The sequence below is a fragment of the Morone saxatilis genome, unplaced genomic scaffold, assembly GCF_004916995.1.
Source record: "Morone saxatilis isolate NCDOM2014 unplaced genomic scaffold, NCSU_SB_2.0 Contig20, whole genome shotgun sequence".
NCBI lineage: Eukaryota > Metazoa > Chordata > Actinopteri > Moronidae > Morone > Morone saxatilis.
Window position 1 is genome coordinate 16,164,198 of NW_023339763.1, and position 18,120 is coordinate 16,182,317.

Below are 18,120 nucleotides of genomic sequence, written 5' to 3' on the forward strand. Positions count from 1 at the left end.
TCTCTACATATCCCCCCCAGTCTCCAACCCCTCTCCTCCCCCCTCCATTCCCGGCAGAGATGCTCCCTCCTCCTCTTCCCACTTGGCCAATCATCTGCGCCGCATCTTGTCTCCTCTCAGGCTCCGACGCATGAAAGACAACCTATGGAGCGAATTGCGCGCTGGCTGAGGGCATCCTTTTATAGGCTCCGAGGTCCGTATCGTCACGTCCCCCAACGAAACAACGAACTCAATAGCCCTCTGATATTCTCAAAAGACTCCCAGAGTGTCTGTGTTTCTCAGTAATAAATAGGCCTGTAGTCCCCCATTGTTGTGTTTAATAAAGTGTACATACAGTGTGTACAGGGACGTTATTATTTAGATTCTGTCTGTTCCGGCTCTGCCATACGTTTATCTTCTTTCTTTCTTGTAGTCCCAATAAATGAGAAACAAAATGTTGTAGTTAATTGTATGTAATGTAAACCTTAACATGGATTTTAATTTGGGACATTTTGAGACAAATGTGTGCTTCACCTACCCCATAAGACATGTACATTGGTTGCATATTGACTGTAGGTTAATTATGGTGCTTGCTGCCAGTGGGATATTTCTGCCAGAATTTAAAATTCAAACTATGAAGGTTGGTTGAGGTCTGCAGGATCACTATGAGTCAGTATAACTGTTTGTGTGCCATATTGAAGCAGCGACTGTAGTATTATGCATGGAGTGGCACCAGCAGCAGTGGAGCGCCCTCACATGGACACTGAGGATGCTGCAGCACCTGCTGCAGAAGTGCAGAGGGAACATCATGTCCACTTCACCACCACCACCTCGACTGTGAAGCATCATGAGGCATGGAAACATGCAACAGTTCTGTTTGTTGTGTAAAGTTCATAATATAAAATTTATTTTTAATGACAATATCAATGCAAATATAGCACTACAGTGATTTCCAAGGTACACCGTATCTTACCATATCAATATAGTATGGCACTCATATAATGGCCACTGTTTTAGAAGACACACAAAACCAACAGCTTCTGTAAACTATTTTGGAAATGATACCTAGGGTTCCATATCAGTCTGTGGAAAGGAATCATAGTAAGGTGATTACTTGGTATCTGAAATGAAGTTGGGCACAATAGTCAGTATCATTGGAACATTTTTAGTGTAAGGAATCTCTGCATGCATTGCACTTGCCCATTTCCTTCACCCTGATCTGTGTTTGTTTGAAAATGGACTCAGTAAGCTTTAAAAACCTCGACCCTCAAACACAAGCAGGTGGAACTAAAACAAAAGGCCAAGCAGTGACTCTCAAACATTAAGATAGGTCTTCTTTTCACTGGGTGTACTGTACTGTACAGCTTAGTGCTAACTATCATAAAACAACAACAACCAAGAGACATTCAAGTGCCTTAATACTATTACAGAAGGGCTCACTCTTCAAGGTACAAACTTCATTTCACGTGGCTTTCAGAAATAAAACAAATATGTAACAATAACCACTATATTGATAATGTTTCTCATGGCGACACCATGTAGTTGAATGAACAACACCAGTAGTTCAAGATAGCAGCAAAGTAGTCAAAATGTCAAGACAAGGAGCTTTCGAAATCTGTACACAAATAAAAATGAATGTAGAAAAAAATAAAACAATAACACAGCTTAAAGGGAGTCTTGCATAAATTTAAATAAACAACTGTTGGACTGTGCCTTTCTTTAGAGGGCTTACCGTTTATTAGTAGAACTATAAGTAATGCATGGACTGGCTGCAGCAGATAAAGTACTTAATTCTTTTAGAAAAAACAAGTGAACAAAGTTATGTTTATACAGTATATGCTACATAATATGTATTGATTACAGGTATGAAAATGGAAATAATTGCTACATTTTCAATACAGTTGTACATATCTATTTACAGTACATTAGGGTTTAATTTCTCCTAAGCGTATACCATGTTTTGTGCAGATTGTTCCAGCATTCTGTTTGAGGTGATCAATACTCACAGTCTTATCAGTTGCACCATATTGTACAGTCTGTGTTGATGGGTGTCAGTGCTTGATTTTCTGTGTGGTGGAACAATCACTAATGTGCAACTGTGGATAAGCATGAGTGATGAAGTTTTTTGTACCATTGATCTGTACCGATATTTGGCTGGACTGTCACACCACCGTTTCTCACAATACCCCCGGGCAATATATTCATCTTTTTATACAACCACGTTATCATAGTGAAGATCTGCTGTATGTAAAAGTCGGACATGATCATCTCTACACATATTCTTTTACAATACTGTATGTCTATCGTGACATGCAGAGAATGACACAGTAAATATGACTTATTTAAGTCTTAGATATGTATGTTAGGCTAGTTGACACAAGTTTTAATTATGTTGCTCCAGCATTGGGAGCATATTGCTATAAAATTGCAGAAACGTTGAGAAAGTAAATAGATTTACATTACAAATATGCAAACAGATACAGTAGGTAGCTTTTACTCCCCAGTGATGATTATTTGCATCCACAATGACAATCTATTGATACCAAGACATCTCATATGCATTCACGACTTCAAGAAACACTTCAATAACTTAGCAATGAGTCTTGCCTTTTCTCATCCACAGAGTAGTTTCTAGGCTTGTTGGACAACTGAGTGTTGGAGAAAATACATGATTCCTTTATGTCTCAAGTAGTCAGGAGGAAGTTTGGCAACACCAATATCAGAAAACATCCCACCCATTATTGTTAAGTTGGTGTTTTCATTTTGTAGCAATAATACTGGCGTTTTGTGGCAAAAAATCATTGGCAATTAGAACACATCAAAAAGGACATAGTACAGAGCAAGTACAAATCACCCGGGTACGAGATTAATTTAGTCTGATTGTAACACTTTTTCTTCTTCACCTCTTTTATCAACCTGTTTTTTGTTTTTTTTCCACAAACAAGTTCAATGTCTCCAATAACCTTCTTTACTGTTCTCAGATCAGTTTATCACACAAAAAGAGCAAATTTTAGTACTAAACCCATGTTTACTCCCATCTCGTATTAACTGTCCAACCATCTCCAACTCCTCTGTGGGTTTAGTCTCTCTTCAGTGCTGTACTTGCTGGCCTGTCTTTCCACCTCAGATAGCCGTGTCCCACACGACGGCCTGCGGCCTCTGGCAGGGTGGCGTGCCAGTCTTACGAGGTTCAGGAGTCCGTCTCCAGCTAGGGAGGATGGGCATGCTGTCCTGCTTGCACAGGCTTTTGTCAGGGCGCCTGTGGGCCTTGATCTCTTTGCACAGGCAGCGTTTACGCTCGATGACTTCCAGCAGCTTGCCGTCTCTCTGGGTCTGCGCTGCGGATGGGGTGGTGCCCCCGCTGACAGGAGGCTGTCCCTGTGCCAGCTGGGCGAGCTGCTGGAACTGCAACTGCAGGTGGTGCTGTTGCTGAAGCTGCTGGAGCTGCTGCTTTAACTGTAACTGCTGCTGGTGGAGCTGAAGCTGCTGCTGCTGCCGAGACACACTGGGACTGCTGGGACTGCAGGGCGCTTGAGACTGGGCCAGACCATGCAGCTGAAAACATAGTAAAAAGTCAAGTCAGCAAATGTATGTAGTGTTTAAACTATAGTATTTACATTTCTAAACAACCTGCATGATCACTGCAGTACTGTCAGCAGTGACAACCAATCCTAGCGCGTTGAATGAGACTGCAGTTCCTCTGGGTGGCCACCAGGATGCAGTGCTGCTTCATCTATTGCAGGTTGAGGGAGGGTCAACCAGCCGCATGAATACAGTCTCTGCAGCACACTCAAACTGCGTCAGCACTTGCTATGCAGCCAGAATCTGGGCAAAATGTGCTGCTAGAAGACTGCAGCTCATCACTCCAAAACATAGTACAGCATGTTCTCTTATCCACTATTCTCTCTCAATTCTTGATTACATATGAGCCTACGTCATACACCTTTGCGGCTCTTATTCCATGCAGGCAGGCCAGAACCTTATTCTGCTCAGTGGGCATATCTAGCAGCTATAAATAGATCTGCAGGAGCACTGTCTCTAGCAGAAGGGGAAGTAATAATGAGAACAATATTAATGTTCACTCCCAAATCTACCATGAATGAAGTTAATAGAGTCTATAGCTATAAGGCTGGGTATTATATATTCACCTGATTCAGGGCTTCTCGTGCTGGTAGGCTGCTCTGTCTCTGGACATCTCCTCCACCCACCTGTCTCACTCCAGCAGCAGAGGAGGAGCGGCCCAGCCGCCCCACTTCTGTAAGAAAACAAACATTACATTGTATGCCTGCTAATGAGAACACTGGAATATAACTTTTCATTCTAATACACAGACCTGTGAACGTCTAACTGCACTGACAGAGCTTTTTTCACATCGTGCTCATTATATTTTAAGCTACTAGACAATTATAAAGTAACCTTATACTTATGAACAATGGATATTGGAGCAACACATTTTTATTAATACCACAGTCATAATAAGGTAAGCTTACACAGAGATTTCTTCCTGTATCACCCTGTTTCACTCTGTCAATGTTTGCCTGTCAGCTGGATATCTTATATTATTTTGTAAACAGATTTCCATTAAATTTATTAAATGGGAACAGATAATTTAATTTTGGTACTGAATCTAATCTGCAATTTCCACTAATGAAGAATAATTGGTTATTAAGACCTAACCACAATTAGATCTTGATTCAGTTTCTACAGAAATATTTGCATGTTTAAAAAATAAGTTTAACACTTAAGTGACAGAAGTGATGTAATTGTAAAGTGAAACTACCACTCTCTGACTTTGCTTTATACGTTCTTTACTTAAGTTGCTTACCGGCAATATAGATTACACTCTCTCTGTATATTACTTGGCTTATGTAAATTTAATTTTAACAACCAGGTTTGTCACAGTGGGCATTGTAAACACCATGAAATGGGACCAGGCTCGTGAATGTATGTGTACAGGGATGTGCACCTGTTTAAGGAACACTTCTGTTATTGGCTCTGCTTCAAGGAAAGTATTGCACACATTATCAAGGTGAGCAGTGTCCCTCTGTTTCTGGGGGAGGGCCTTGAGTGCAGATGCAGAGAGACAATGAACTTCAAGGCTAATGTCAGTACAAGAGGATGTAATGGAGGCAGAGCTTTTGTGACAGAGGACAGGAAAGGAGGTAGTCTCTCTCTCTTTAATTCTCCACTTGTAGAAAAGTAACTTAAATGTGAAATATCCACCTCCATCCTAAATTCTGGGGATTTAAAGTCGCATGTGACTTGAAAAACAAGTAAGTTGTCCACGTTTAAGACACCACAACAGAGGCAGCATAAGAATCCATGTAAATCCACTGCTAGAGTTCCTTTCTAAATAGGATGTTGTGGTTAAAGGCTATGACTAAAAGATTATGAACACTAAGTGTTTTCTTACCTCCATTGCGACAGGCAGGGAAAGTCTGGCAGGGAAGAGGCAGACCGACTCTGGGCAGGGCTCTGAAACCCGGGCTGCTATCCACACCGGCCAAGGACTCACTGTGACCAAGAGCCCTGCTGGTGGCACCACTGAAGTGGACTGGGATGCCCGAATGACCTCCTCGAGACCCCATGCCGAGGTCCTCCTTATCCATCCTTAACAGGGCATCAGCACTGCCATTCCACGCACGGCCTTCATCCTCTGCGACAGGGGAAGGAACAGAATAAATATTTCACAAAATATTTAACTTAAAGTACCTTTAAAAGCCTGTTTTTTTTCACTCCATATTCAAAATGACCTCTGACTTACTCTCTGTCTCTCTGCTTCCATGGCTGAAGGACAATTTCCTCTGCATAGGCCAGTAAGATCCCTCATCTGCAGCTAAGCTGGCACTGCTGTCCCAGGGCATGAAGCCAACTTTTGACTGGAGGGACGCAGACCCTCCGTTACTTCTGGATGACCCCTCACCTATACCAGTGAGACTTGAGGGCTGTTGTAGAGACGGTGTCTGAGAGCTTCCTCTAAGGCTCTCGTATGCCGGCGGTCTCCGGAAACCACCGGAGGGGTAAGTCCACAGTAAGGGGCTGTCCGAGGAAGGAGGCTTGTACGCTGGCAGGCCGTGAGGAGTGTGAGAACGAAGATGGGGGCGAGAATGAGGACGCTGGGATGAGGATAATGGTGTAGGGGTTGAACTGGTGCTGCTTTGAGACGTTTGGCTGTTAGTGGAATGAGTGTGATCCAGCTGTAAGGAGTACGGCCCTCCATCCCTATCCCGATCCCTATCCCGATCCCTGTCTCTGTCCCTGTCCCTGTCTCTGTCTCTGTCTCTATCCCTTTCCCTTTCCCTTTCCCTTTCCCTGTCCCTGTCCCTGTCCCGGTCCCTATCTTTATCCCTGTCTTTGTCCCTATCTCTGTCCCTGTCCCTATCTCTGTCCTTATCTTTCTCCTTGTCTCTTTCCCTGTCCCTGTCCCTGTCTCTACCCCTATCCCTATCCCTCTCTCTATCTCGGTCCCTGTCCCTGTCCCTGTCCCTGTCCCTATCCTTTTCCCTATCCTTGTCTCTGTCTCTGTCCCGATCCTTGTCCCTCTCTCCTTTATCGGACTTCAAGAGGAAGCTAACAGACTTGCCTTCCCTGCCTGTGCTAGAGGTTTGGGTCTGGACTGTGGAAGTCTGAGAACTGCTCTTGTTCGGAACAGGGGAGTCACCTCTGTCTGGCTTGCGATAGTGATGGTAGTGCGATGGGCGATGGTGAGGATGGTGGTGGTGATGAGAGAAAGGGGAGGTGGATTTGGACGAGGGAGGCAGAGGTGTGGAATGGCTCCTGGCTCTGAGTCCAGGAGCGGGGCCCAACTGGGCCTCTCTGCTGTGTTTGTCCTGCTGGGTTGCACTTCCTCCTGATGATTCCTTGGAGCCTGACACAGATACCGGAACATTAGAAGAAGTGGAGGAGGAGTTGCTGGCTTGAGTTGTCACGCTGGATGTTTGAGTTCCCATTTTAGCAGAGGCCTTGTTTTGCACCCCGACCCCGCTGGAGGCTGCTGCTGGCTGGGGGAAGGCAAGCAGTGGGGGCCGGTGCTGTAGAAGATTGGGGAAAGGGGCGGGGATCTTCGTGTTGGACTCAGTTTCAGATTTACTCCCTTGCAGCAGATAGGGAGTAGGAGCTCGTGGGGTGTGCGGACTGGCGGAGAGGACCTGTGGGACAGGGGTGGAGGACGTGGAGGAAGGCAGAGGAGATGAATGGGAGATTGACACAGTAGCTTTGGGTTTGGAGTACGACGGAGAGGAAGAGGAGGGGCGTGGCAGAGAGGAAGAACTGCTAGAGGAGGAAGGGGTTACATGAAAGTGTTTAGAGTTTCTCAGTTTCTCTTTTGGAGGGAGGTGTCTCTGGGACTCTCTGTCTTCTTGCAGCGGGTATTTCATCTCCTCATAGATGGCCTCACTCTGGTCTGAGTCAGAGTCAGGCGTGGTGGCCACAGGGGTGACAGGGTGGGGGGTGGCCGTCTGGCTGTCTCTGGTGAACACTTGGCCCACCATCTCTATATAGACTGGCTCATCCTCCCCGTCTCCTGTCTGAATCTGAGAGTCTGCTGCCTGGAAAGGCAAGGATGTGGCAGAAGGAGGCACACGTGGAGGAAGGGGGTCAAAGGAAAGCTGGGTGCTGGGACTTCTCTTGGGCTTTAAAGGAGGCACCTTCTTTGCTCCGATGTCTCCAGAGTCTGACTTCTTCATGGCTGTTGGGAGAACAAAAAATACACATCAAGAAAAAAGATCATATTTATATGTCGAATATGCACCTGAAAACACATTTTCTTACCATTTTTCTTTTCTGAGTGTTTGGACTGCGAGTGAGAGGACGGGGGAGGCGGCGTCTCAGGAAGTCCTCTGCTGTCGGCGGATGAGGAGCTGAGGCGAGTGCTGGGGTGACGTTTGGGTTTGGCCGGAGGGCAGCGGCCGCCATGTTGGGATTGGGTGTCAGAATAATCTCCGTTCTCCAGGCTCGTATCCCCTGCACCAACAGCATGGCAGGACTGCGAGCGTGGCGCCATGGCGGAGGCACAAGAGTGAGGGGACAGGTCCTGGGACGCCGGCATGGTCATGAAACCCATCCGGAAGTGCCGACGAAAAGAAGCCAAGTCTCTGACTTTGCCAACAGTGGCTGAGGGGTCGCTTTGGGTGGAGCTGCAGATTAGGAACGTGGTTGAGAAGGTTTGGATGGAAGAAAAATATCGAAGAATGAAGGGATCAGTTAAGTGCATAACATTTATGTACTACTCTTTATATTGACCTCCCTCTTTCCTCACTGTGTCTTTGGTCTTCAAACATCGCCTTTGCAATAAATAAATGCCTGCAGGGCTTTTACAGCAAAAGGGAAAGCCCTGGAGGCTCCTCCATCTTTTGCATTCACATATCTTTCCATCTGAATTCCTCCACATCTGCTTCCACCTCAAACACATTCAATTAGGAAATCAATTCCCCTGTCAAAAACACTCTTTGCGTACACTGTGCTGCTGGAATTCCCTTATTCTTTATATCTTCATATCCCCAGCCCACATCTGTAGTCTGCTCTCATGATTGCCAGAAGCCTTTAATCTGTTACCATGGGAACAGTTGTGATTTTCATGTGTTTGATAGTTTGTCTTTGAAATCATCAATGATATGAGCTTCCCCAACAATAAATAAAAACTGAAAAATCTGACAAAACACTGAAGTGTTTCTCCATGCTACACAATAGTTGGCAGTTGCTGGGCATATAAAATGTACTATAATCATGATGTTTATTATTATTGGTCATTATACTAGCGTGCACAAAACTCTATGATCTTGTTTACAGTTTACAACAAAAAATAATTATTTGAAACATGAAAAAAAATTGAAAGGCATTATAAATACACCCTCAGATTAAGAAAATAATAATAATATTTTTTATTATGGACCGTAAACCAGAATAAAATCAAATGTGTTAAGTTTGGAGTTGAGCACAGTGTCAGTGGTTCAAGCTGTTGACATAAAACTGTGAGTTCTGATGCCCTGCTGAGTTCACCAAAGGCTTACAAAATGGCTTCTGATAACCCTCTGCTTGCTTCCCTGCTTTAGAGATCTGTGCTGCTATAGTGTGGTGTCCTCTCCAGGGGTGTTACGCTGATTCACCCCACAGCAACACAAGATAAGTCCATGGCCTTTAAGCGAACTTCGATCGAACAAGATTGACTTACTTTCCCCGTACAACAGACTTTTCATTAACAAGGCTACTTTGTAAGTTACTGTACTTACACAAAATGTCAGAGAGAGAAAAAAAAAGTCTGCGGTGGAAATACCATCAAAAGGAGTCAAAAGACATTTGAATTTGCTGCAGCAATGCAGGAAGAAATCACAGCTTCACCAGGGCGATTCTTATTCCACATTTATCATATCTCAGCCACAGGGACACAGGGAGCACATCTGGATATCCACATCTGTGTCTACATGTTTGAGGCAGCAAGAAATTGTTTTTCTGTGTGTGTAATTAAATAGCTCAAATGCATGATTATTCTGTGTGTAAGTGATTCATCATAGTACATAATGCCGACACATGATTACGGGTCACGAAGCGCTCTCTTTTAGATCAGTTGCAATCCCTGTGATGCAGTGAAGCACAGAAGAAGACAATTGGAGCTTAGAATTTGCAGTCAACATTGCAGGCAGCAGAGGCAGAACTGAGGCTGCTCATCGTGGAGAACACAGAGGCTCCTATTTTCTTCCTCATCAAATCACTGTGTGTGAGACAGTGTGTGTGTGCCTGAATATGTGTTTTTATGTGTGTGGTACAGCAACAGAGTGTGTTTGCATCTGTATGAGTATGTTTGTGCCCTTGAATGCCTGTGGAGATGCACTTGTGACTCCTCACAATCGACATAGTTACTACAGGGCCATATTTAGCACGGAACAGAGGCTGAGCAGCTCCTTCTGGTAGCTTGAAGTGCTCTGTTTTTTTCCCTTTCTTCTTGGGGCAGGAGAAGCTCTCAGCATCTTCAAACTGAGACCAAAGACTCAGCTGTTCAAAAAGTATTTGGACTCTCACCTTTTCATCCCCTTCTCTTTCTTGCTATTTTACCTCGTGCACTTATTGTATAGTAACTAGCACTAAAAGCAGTAGTTGGACATTTTGTCTTGCCGACAAGACGGATACCACTCTCATGTCTGTCTGAAAATAGAGCCTGCAGCCAATGGGCTTAGCTTAGCTTAGCATAAAGACTGAAAACAAGGGGAAACTGTTAGCCTGGCTCTGTCTATAGATAATAAAATCCACCTACCAGCATCTCTAAAGGTCACTAATAACTAAGTATGTATCTTGTTTGTTTAATCCGTACAAAAACGTGACAAAAAAAATTCTCGTTTTACAGGGGTTTACTGCCAGACTATCTCTTGGATGCAAGCAGCGACTTAATGGACTCTCTTTTGGTTGCCTGGCAACCTCATGATGACGACAATACTGAAGAAACAGTCCTGCAAATATATATTGAGAGTAAATAAGCGTTTTCCCCTTTCCCTGCTCTCATGCACGGTTTAAATTAAAATATGTAATAGAGAGTGAGCTGAAGCTTGCTATTTCAGGACAGTGTAGCTGCTCTTGGTAATTAAATGTATGATCTGATTGCTGCATCTATCTTCACATGACCTGATGTGTATTCATGAACAGAGCTTAATCGGTAACAATTAATCAATCAAAAATATTTCAAGGAAGTTTTCTCTCCTACTGTCTTGCTTTGTCAGAATCAGGAATTTAGTTGCCTGCATAGATTTGATGTAGCCTATCTCCAAATAATTTATCACAGTACACTCAACAATCACAGTACTCAACCACAACTTTGCGCTGTGATAAAATTTTCTGTCTTTGATAGCACAGGACTGCCAGCAGATGAAGGTTCCACAGTCATCCAAACAAGCACCTGAAAGAAGCAGTGAGAATCGTACATCGTTGTACCTGCCAAAGCATCTTTAATTGATTGTCACCCACTGCACCTTCTGAACAACACCTCTGGCAGATTAATCCATGGACAGACTCTTGAAAAACCATCCCCTCCTCAGAGTGCGAGACATTCCCAAAAGCCTTTATGGCTGCGGTGATAAAGCTTTTGCTGAAGAAATCCAGTTTAGATAATTCTGCCCCTAGCAGTTAACGTCCTATTTCTAATTTACCTTTTTGGGGCAAAGTTTAAGAGTGGGTTATGTTTAAACAGCTGAATGAGACTATCTGTAAAAAAATATTATCTCTGAGAACATCCAATCTGGTTTGAGGGCAAATCAGAGCAGTTATCTTGTCTGAGATAAGTTAAGGTTGAGCAGCTGACATTGAGTGTGTAGCTGTCCTCATTCTGTTGGACCTTACTGACATATCTGACACAATACACGACACTTTAATTGATTGCCTTAAGTTATGGGTTGTCTCTAACATGGTTTTAAACTGATCTGGAAGAATCAGGAAGAAAATTACATAAAAAGTGAAATTGTCTGGCACAAGCTTTGCCTTTGCAATTTGCCTATTGATTCTTCTAACAGTATTATTGTAGTATTGTTTACCAGCATGTGACACACAGTTGTAGGTGCCCCTAAAGCGACCGACCAAAATAAGTTTTCCATTTATAATTACATCTCCACAATGAATAACCACACAGATAATAACTCCCTGAAGGGTCCACAACAAGACAATGCTTGTCTTTATCTGCCTGAAACTCATGAGTAGTTTTAGACATTGACCTTTTATTAGTTTGTATTTATGTAACACAGAATATTTTTTTATCTGTTCATGACAAAACTGAATGAACAGCTTTTGGGAGTGCTTCAAAGCATGTGAAGATGTTGAGGTTTGGATAACAAATACCTTTCCTGTGTGTTTGATGTACAGATAAAAACAATAACATAACAGGGATGTGAATCTTGGAGTGATTCCCCCGTTTATCTAAATATAAAATTGACATTTCAATAGTGATTCATGATTCAGAGTAACAGGTCAGTGAGTTGATACAATATTATATCATTTTAGCTTTGATATGAATTTGTATATGGCATGAAATAACTACATTTTATTCAGCTTCATTAAATAAAATGAAGTGAAATGTAGATTCCAAATGTAAAGATGCCCTTTTTTTGACTTAAATCTGTTAAAACTGACAAAAACTATTCATCAACCTCATCTATTTAACATCGACCCATAATCATACCCACAACAGCCGAGCATGAATAGGCATTAAAAAATCATGTATCCATACTGGAAAATGATTATACTCATTAGACTCAGAGACACTCTTCCCAAAAACACATCAACCCTGTAAAGCCAACATGACTTCCTCTCAAGCACTGAGCAGAAGTTATTTGTCCTGCTTGAACCAAGAGGTCACACAACAATTTATTCTGGGATCTCTAAAAAGACTACAAAAAAGTATTTATTTATTGTAAAAATGTTGCCATAACAAGACCTCAAAGTAACTGATACCAGAGTTGAAATGTAAATAAAGAAACTGGTGAATGCAAACAGAAAAAAATACTCTCCTTTTACTGTATCACACCTAATACAGTTCTATTATGTTTATTTTAGTATTCATTCATTCACACCATTCATTTATTTTTTGATTAGCTGTACGGTCAACTTTTAGAAATTCCTTTGTTTATGTAAACTGTAATGTATTTATCCATAATTTGACTTGATATTATGAATCCCTTTGTAATTAACATCATGTTGTTTTCATTTGTCTTTTAAACGCCCCTCTTTTTCAGATAGTCCACTCGAATATCAATGTAGTATCGGTGTAATTGCTCCAAAGCGATTTGCAGGGCTTTTTTAGTCTTCCATATCTCTGCATACACACTGGTGGTGCCAGGCTGCACCCATGGCAGCCCATTCACACTGGTCTCATAATTCTGTGCAAGAATTAATAAAACCTCAGCTGTCAGCAAGGTTTTCTTCCACCAGTCGTCACTACTGGGAATAGTCTGTCTGCCTGTATTAGTGCCATAAAAAACTCTATTTTTAAAACTCATATTGAAACTCACCTATTTACAATTCTGTATCTCCACAGCCGTCTCTGCTTTATGAATGTGATTCCTCTCCGGAGGGGCCTTGAGATCTCAAACTGTCTACCAGTGCCCTTCATAGTGCTCCCTTTGCCCCTGTACCCCCCCGCCTCCCTCACTCCCACTAGCTCTTGCTGGTCCTGCCTCGAGTCCATTTGGTTTCCATCCCTCCGTCCCTGTGCGGTTTCATCCCTGACCCTGCCCTGTTCGTAATCATCACTGGTCATGTCCTGCTTCTCACCTCTGCTGCTCTGCTGCTCTGACTCTGCTTTCATCGCTCATCATGTCCCGCTGTCCCACTTGCTGCCCTACACACCTCCACTGGCTTGATGCTGCCATGACGTTGATCTTCGCTGCCAACACGAGGGCCTCCAATTACCGCTGTGAGTCAGAAAGCACTGGACGGCGCTTCTAAACAAACTTGAATTGTTGTCTTTGATGTTCTCCCTCTCCTCTGCAGCACAAATAGCCCCGTACACAGCGTGGAATTTGGTGAATTATAGGTGACTCACACTTGAACAGCACATCTCTGCTCTGTCCCCGAAACACACGCTGAGATACACAAGATCGTTCACTCACAGGCATGCACACACTTTTTAAGACAATACTCTGATGATGGTATGTTGTTGATACCTGTTTAGTGAAGTGCTTGAATTAGTCCTATCATAATTTAATTTGCTTGTGAAAAATGCAACTGAAGCAAATTTCATTTAATTTGACCTCAAAATATGTAAAAATGTTTTCTAAGACTTAATTATTACGATTATCATTTTTATTATTATTATTATTATTATTATTCATAAGAGACTGAGAAAAGACCAGCACTGTGTTGTGATTTATTATGATTATTTTCCACTGCTGGAAGACGTTCAAGGAGAGAATCTGGACCCATCATCCGTGCTCCAACATAAAAATGATTTTTCTTCTTCAGCATAAAGGGACAAACATTTGCATTTTGTTGCGCAACCCTGTGCTGTAAAATAATAAATAAATATATACATAAACCTTGAACCTTGATACATCAGCAGTTCACTGTTGGGCTTGGGGAGTGAAGGATTACATGTTACTCAGTGACGTAATCAGGATACACAAAAGGTAATTGCAATCAATTACAGTTACAGAAAAAATATGTAATCAGATTACAGTTACATTTAGTAAAAATGGGTATTATTAGCAGAATTACAATTTTAAAATGGTTTCTCTTTTAAAATACACTGAGCAGAGGACACGTTTTCAAGCTAAAAAGCTTGGCCACATTGTTCTGTTGTCTTATACACAATATAATTTATTTTCTCTTGTGTTTATGTGCATATTAATTTTCATGTTGAGGGAATCCAAAAGTAACGTAATGTAATCAAGTCACATTACTTCAATATTGTGATACCTGGATTAGGTTACTGACTACATTTTAAACAGGTCATTAGTAATTGTACTACATTAACCCTCAGGACCCTGTGGTGAAAGAAATATTCAGATTCTTTACTTAAATACAAGTACTTGAGTAAAAGTACCAATACAACAATCTATATTACAAGTTTAAGACCTATGTTCAAGTTCTGTTCATGTACAGAAGTATTATCTTAATTGCACATAATTGTACACTGATTCTGCAGAAAAATGCGCCCCCATGAGCGTTATATCATTATATATGACACTATTAGATTGTTAATACTAATGCATCAGTGTGTAAGTATGATTTTACTGTTGCAGCAGCATTTTCATCTGTGCATGAAACATTCTTTTTTCATATTATTGAGACAAATGAGGCAACAACGCTATTTAATTTTCGTTTTCATCAGTTTTGGCCTCTTTTTGCCCTCTGACATTTTGGCTGACATTATAGTAGTTTATCTCATATACAGAACATATTAACTTCATTATGAAGCTCTGCTATGCAAATTTGCCCAAGATTTTCAGGCAAACCCTTCTGACTTCATGAACTGTGCTTGGAATTAAGATTTTGAAATTAAACTCATTCACGCCCGCTAAGAGGTTTATATCCCCACTGAACTGAACTCTAATGTAATCCCATATATGCAGAACTCCTGTGAGCTGATCCTCTCACCTCTTTTTACTTCCCTCCTGGTCCCTCTGCCTCCAGTCCAAACGGCTCTTACGATACAGCAGGTTCATGTCGCTGCGGGGTCGCTCCTCCTCGCAGCCTATCACAGCGCAGTGTAGCCGCTTGCTTCGCCTCTCTATGTCACGCAGGAAATGCTCGACTGCCACATCCTGGGCAGAGCCAGAGCTCATGGTATAGAAGCGGACTCGGGAGAAGGGGACGTATGTCACAGGCAGCCTCCTCCAATTCACCTAAACAAGAAGAAACAAGGGCAATGTTTGAGCTCATTAATCATTAAAAAAAACACATTTAACAGCTCCCCAGCCCACTTGCAGCTGACAAGATTGACAGTGATTACTTTGTGATATCGATGCACACTATGAAACCCAAATAATCAAACCCGAATTACTGGCAGAACTTTAGGGGAGTCGTAGCTTATCATGCTCACTGTGTCATAGCAAACAATCCTGCCCATTACTCTAACTGGCAGCCTTCAAAGCAGAGACACAGTGATGCATGATGATGGAGGTTGCAGTTTTGTTTACCCCAACCTCTAGCGTATCACATAAAAACTATTTATATTTGCATTATCCAGTTATGAATATTTGAGTAAGCATGGTAACTCAGCTGCAGAGCATCTCTGGCTGCAGGCCCTGGGATGGCCTAGCTAAGCCTGTCTGCTAGCCAGACAGTAATGTGGCTTGTCATATGTAGCGCATACACAGCTTCCTACTCACGCTCACCCCATGAGAAGTCAGGCTTGTTGTGGGGCAGAAATCTGAGGGCCCAACAGTGTTTTCACATTGGAGAATGACAATTGGCTACGAAAAGAGCAGCTGTCAGCTGATGCACGTTTCCTGTGTTTTTCCATCATAAATAGAAACAGAGTTTGAATGCGTTTTCATTGGTGGAAACTGGAGCATTATCATTGGTGCTTTTGGCATCAATTTGTTTTGAGTTGAACAGCATTGATGGTGAACAAAACGGAAATAGTCACACAGTTTATGTGCGTTTGTGCATCAGTAGTAAAGTAAGTATTTAGATCCTTTACATAAGCAAAAATAATAATACCACCAATACCAATTCTTGCATTGAAAATGTTATTCAAGTAAAAGTATGTAAGCATAATCACAATCACATTCACACTTATTCAACTAGATGAAAATTTCAATTTACCCTAATGTCCAACAAGATATATTTTTTCTTCAGATTTAGAGGTCCACAGTAATAGGATTAATTGAATATAACAATGAAATCATCAGTTAAAGAAGTTTCTCATTTCATCTTGAACCTTATGGCAGGATGCTTCTTTGGTTCTACTTATAGATTTGTTTTTCTGTTTTCCTTTTCTCGTTCTTTTCTTTTACTACGGTTTATGCTTGTGTGTGAGAGATTGTTTGAGAGTGTTTTTTGTTTTGGTTTTATTGTTTTGTTTTTCTTGAATAATAATGCATTTAAAAAATATTTTTATTTAGTAATAAATTATTATTACAATAATTGAAAGGAAAAGCAGCAATTGGCAATTCATTTTCTGTCAACCAACTAAGTGATTAATGGATTAATCATTCCATCTGTACTTGTTTAACCTGTTGGTCAGATTAATGAACAGTAAAAAACTAAACTAAACTGAAACTAAAGCATATTTTGTAAATTCTTCATTCGTTTTGTGTGTAAAACTCTTCATCTGTAAAGTAACTAGTAGCCTAACTAAAGCTGCCAGACAAATGTAGTGGAGCAAAAAGTACAATACTTAAATATAGTGGAGTAGAGGTAGAAAACAGCATATCACATAAAGTACCTCAAACTTGTACTGAGTATGTGAGTAAATGTACATTTCACCACTGGTTTGCAACATCGCTGGTCAGTAATTTTAATGGCATATATTTCAGGCTCTCCTGTCTCACAAAGCAGAAAACAAAAAAATACTGAAATATCATAAAAACTAATTATGTTCTCTGCTTGAGACTTTTTAAAATCACAACATGTTACAATGAAACTGCACGTGAATCCAGTTTAATGAGCTCTGGATTATGCTTTTATACTCCTTGACTAAGGATGCACGCAGCATAAAAAAGGGCCATAAAAAATACATGACATTTACACTTTCCAGCAGTGTAATAGCTCTTCTAATCCACATATTCAGGACCACTTAGACCACATTTACCACCGAATGCACAGCATCCTTACTGTTGGAACTATAAAGACCACAAAAACAAAAGATCCACAGTGGGAGCATCAGGCACTGTCACCTGGGCCAGGCGGCGTGTTGAGCTGTGTAGCTGTGTGTGATTCTTTTGTCACGGCCCAGTGTGTCCACCAGTGTGTCAGCGTGGCTACTGCTATTCTTGTATCCCGCAGCCCGGACCACAACCTCGACCACTGCCGCTGCCATGCTTGCTGACTCAATGTTAATTAGGTTAGGGAGCTGCAACTGTAGGTTGGGCTTTTGTTAACTGGAGCTTTGATTTGGGTTTCTAGGATCTGGCAGCTGAGCAGGCAGCCCTGCAATTGCCGCATTACATGCTGTGGGTTGATGTGCAATTAGCCCAGTGAAAGAACCAGGAGACCCTTGTCTTACATCTACAGGCAGGTTTGTCTAATCAAACTGGGCTACTAACATCATTTTTTACAGGCGGACACAAGACATGCAGTACACTCATATAGGTTGGCTGTAATCAATCCCTGGAGTCACTTTAAGTCCCAAATAAATTCAGAGCATTTAGCAAGTCGTTTCAGGAGCATCTGTAGGGTCAGGAGCCACATGAATTCCTCTCATTAGAACCAGGAGGCAGATGGAGCCATGATTCACAGAGCTGGATCTGCATGCAACGCTGCAGACTACTCACTCATGCACATAAGCAAACAGATCACACAGACATACTGAAATCCGCCATACATGCTAAACACACACAGACACACGGGGTGTGAAGCGGAAATTGCAAATGCTCAGCAGCTGATTTGTGTGTGGGTTACTGATGACAGAGAATGTGGAAATTCGAAACATCTGAAGTATCATCTCTGGATGTAAGAAAGAGCAAAGTTATGGGTGAAATGTTATGCTGTGAAAGATTTTTA

At 41.9% G+C, this 18,120-nt stretch overlaps 1 protein-coding gene across 1 annotated transcript; it reads right to left on the bottom strand.

Annotated features, from left to right (window-relative positions):
- Positions 1 to 2,302: 2,302 nt before the first annotated feature.
- LOC118331236 (neuronal tyrosine-phosphorylated phosphoinositide-3-kinase adapter 1) lies at positions 2,303 to 15,282 on the bottom strand. The gene is made up of 7 exons (XM_035666037.1): positions 15,049 to 15,282; positions 7,750 to 8,114; positions 6,402 to 7,666; positions 5,744 to 6,275; positions 5,393 to 5,635; positions 4,128 to 4,234; positions 2,303 to 3,534 (listed from the first exon to the last, which is right to left on the bottom strand). Exons 1-7 carry the CDS (start codon positions 15,234 to 15,236, stop codon positions 3,103 to 3,105), a joined length of 3,132 nt encoding a protein of 1,043 aa, XP_035521930.1. The 5' UTR covers positions 15,237 to 15,282; the 3' UTR covers positions 2,303 to 3,102.
- Positions 15,283 to 18,120: the final 2,838 nt, after the last annotated feature.

Bases quoted from the DNA above. Each gene is read 5' to 3' on its own strand.
- LOC118331236 (XM_035666037.1), bottom strand. From the start codon at position 15,236: ATGAGCTCTGGCTCTGCCCAGGATGTGGCAGTCGAGCATTTCCTGCGT. The intron at 6,276-6,401 runs AGGGACAGGGAA...AGGGAAAGGGAA, and splicing joins ATAGGGGTAGAGACAGGGAC to AGGGAAAGGGATAGAGACAG. The intron at 3,535-4,127 runs GTGAATATATAA...CTATGTTTTCAG, and splicing joins CACGAGAAGCCCTGAATCAG to CTGCATGGTCTGGCCCAGTC.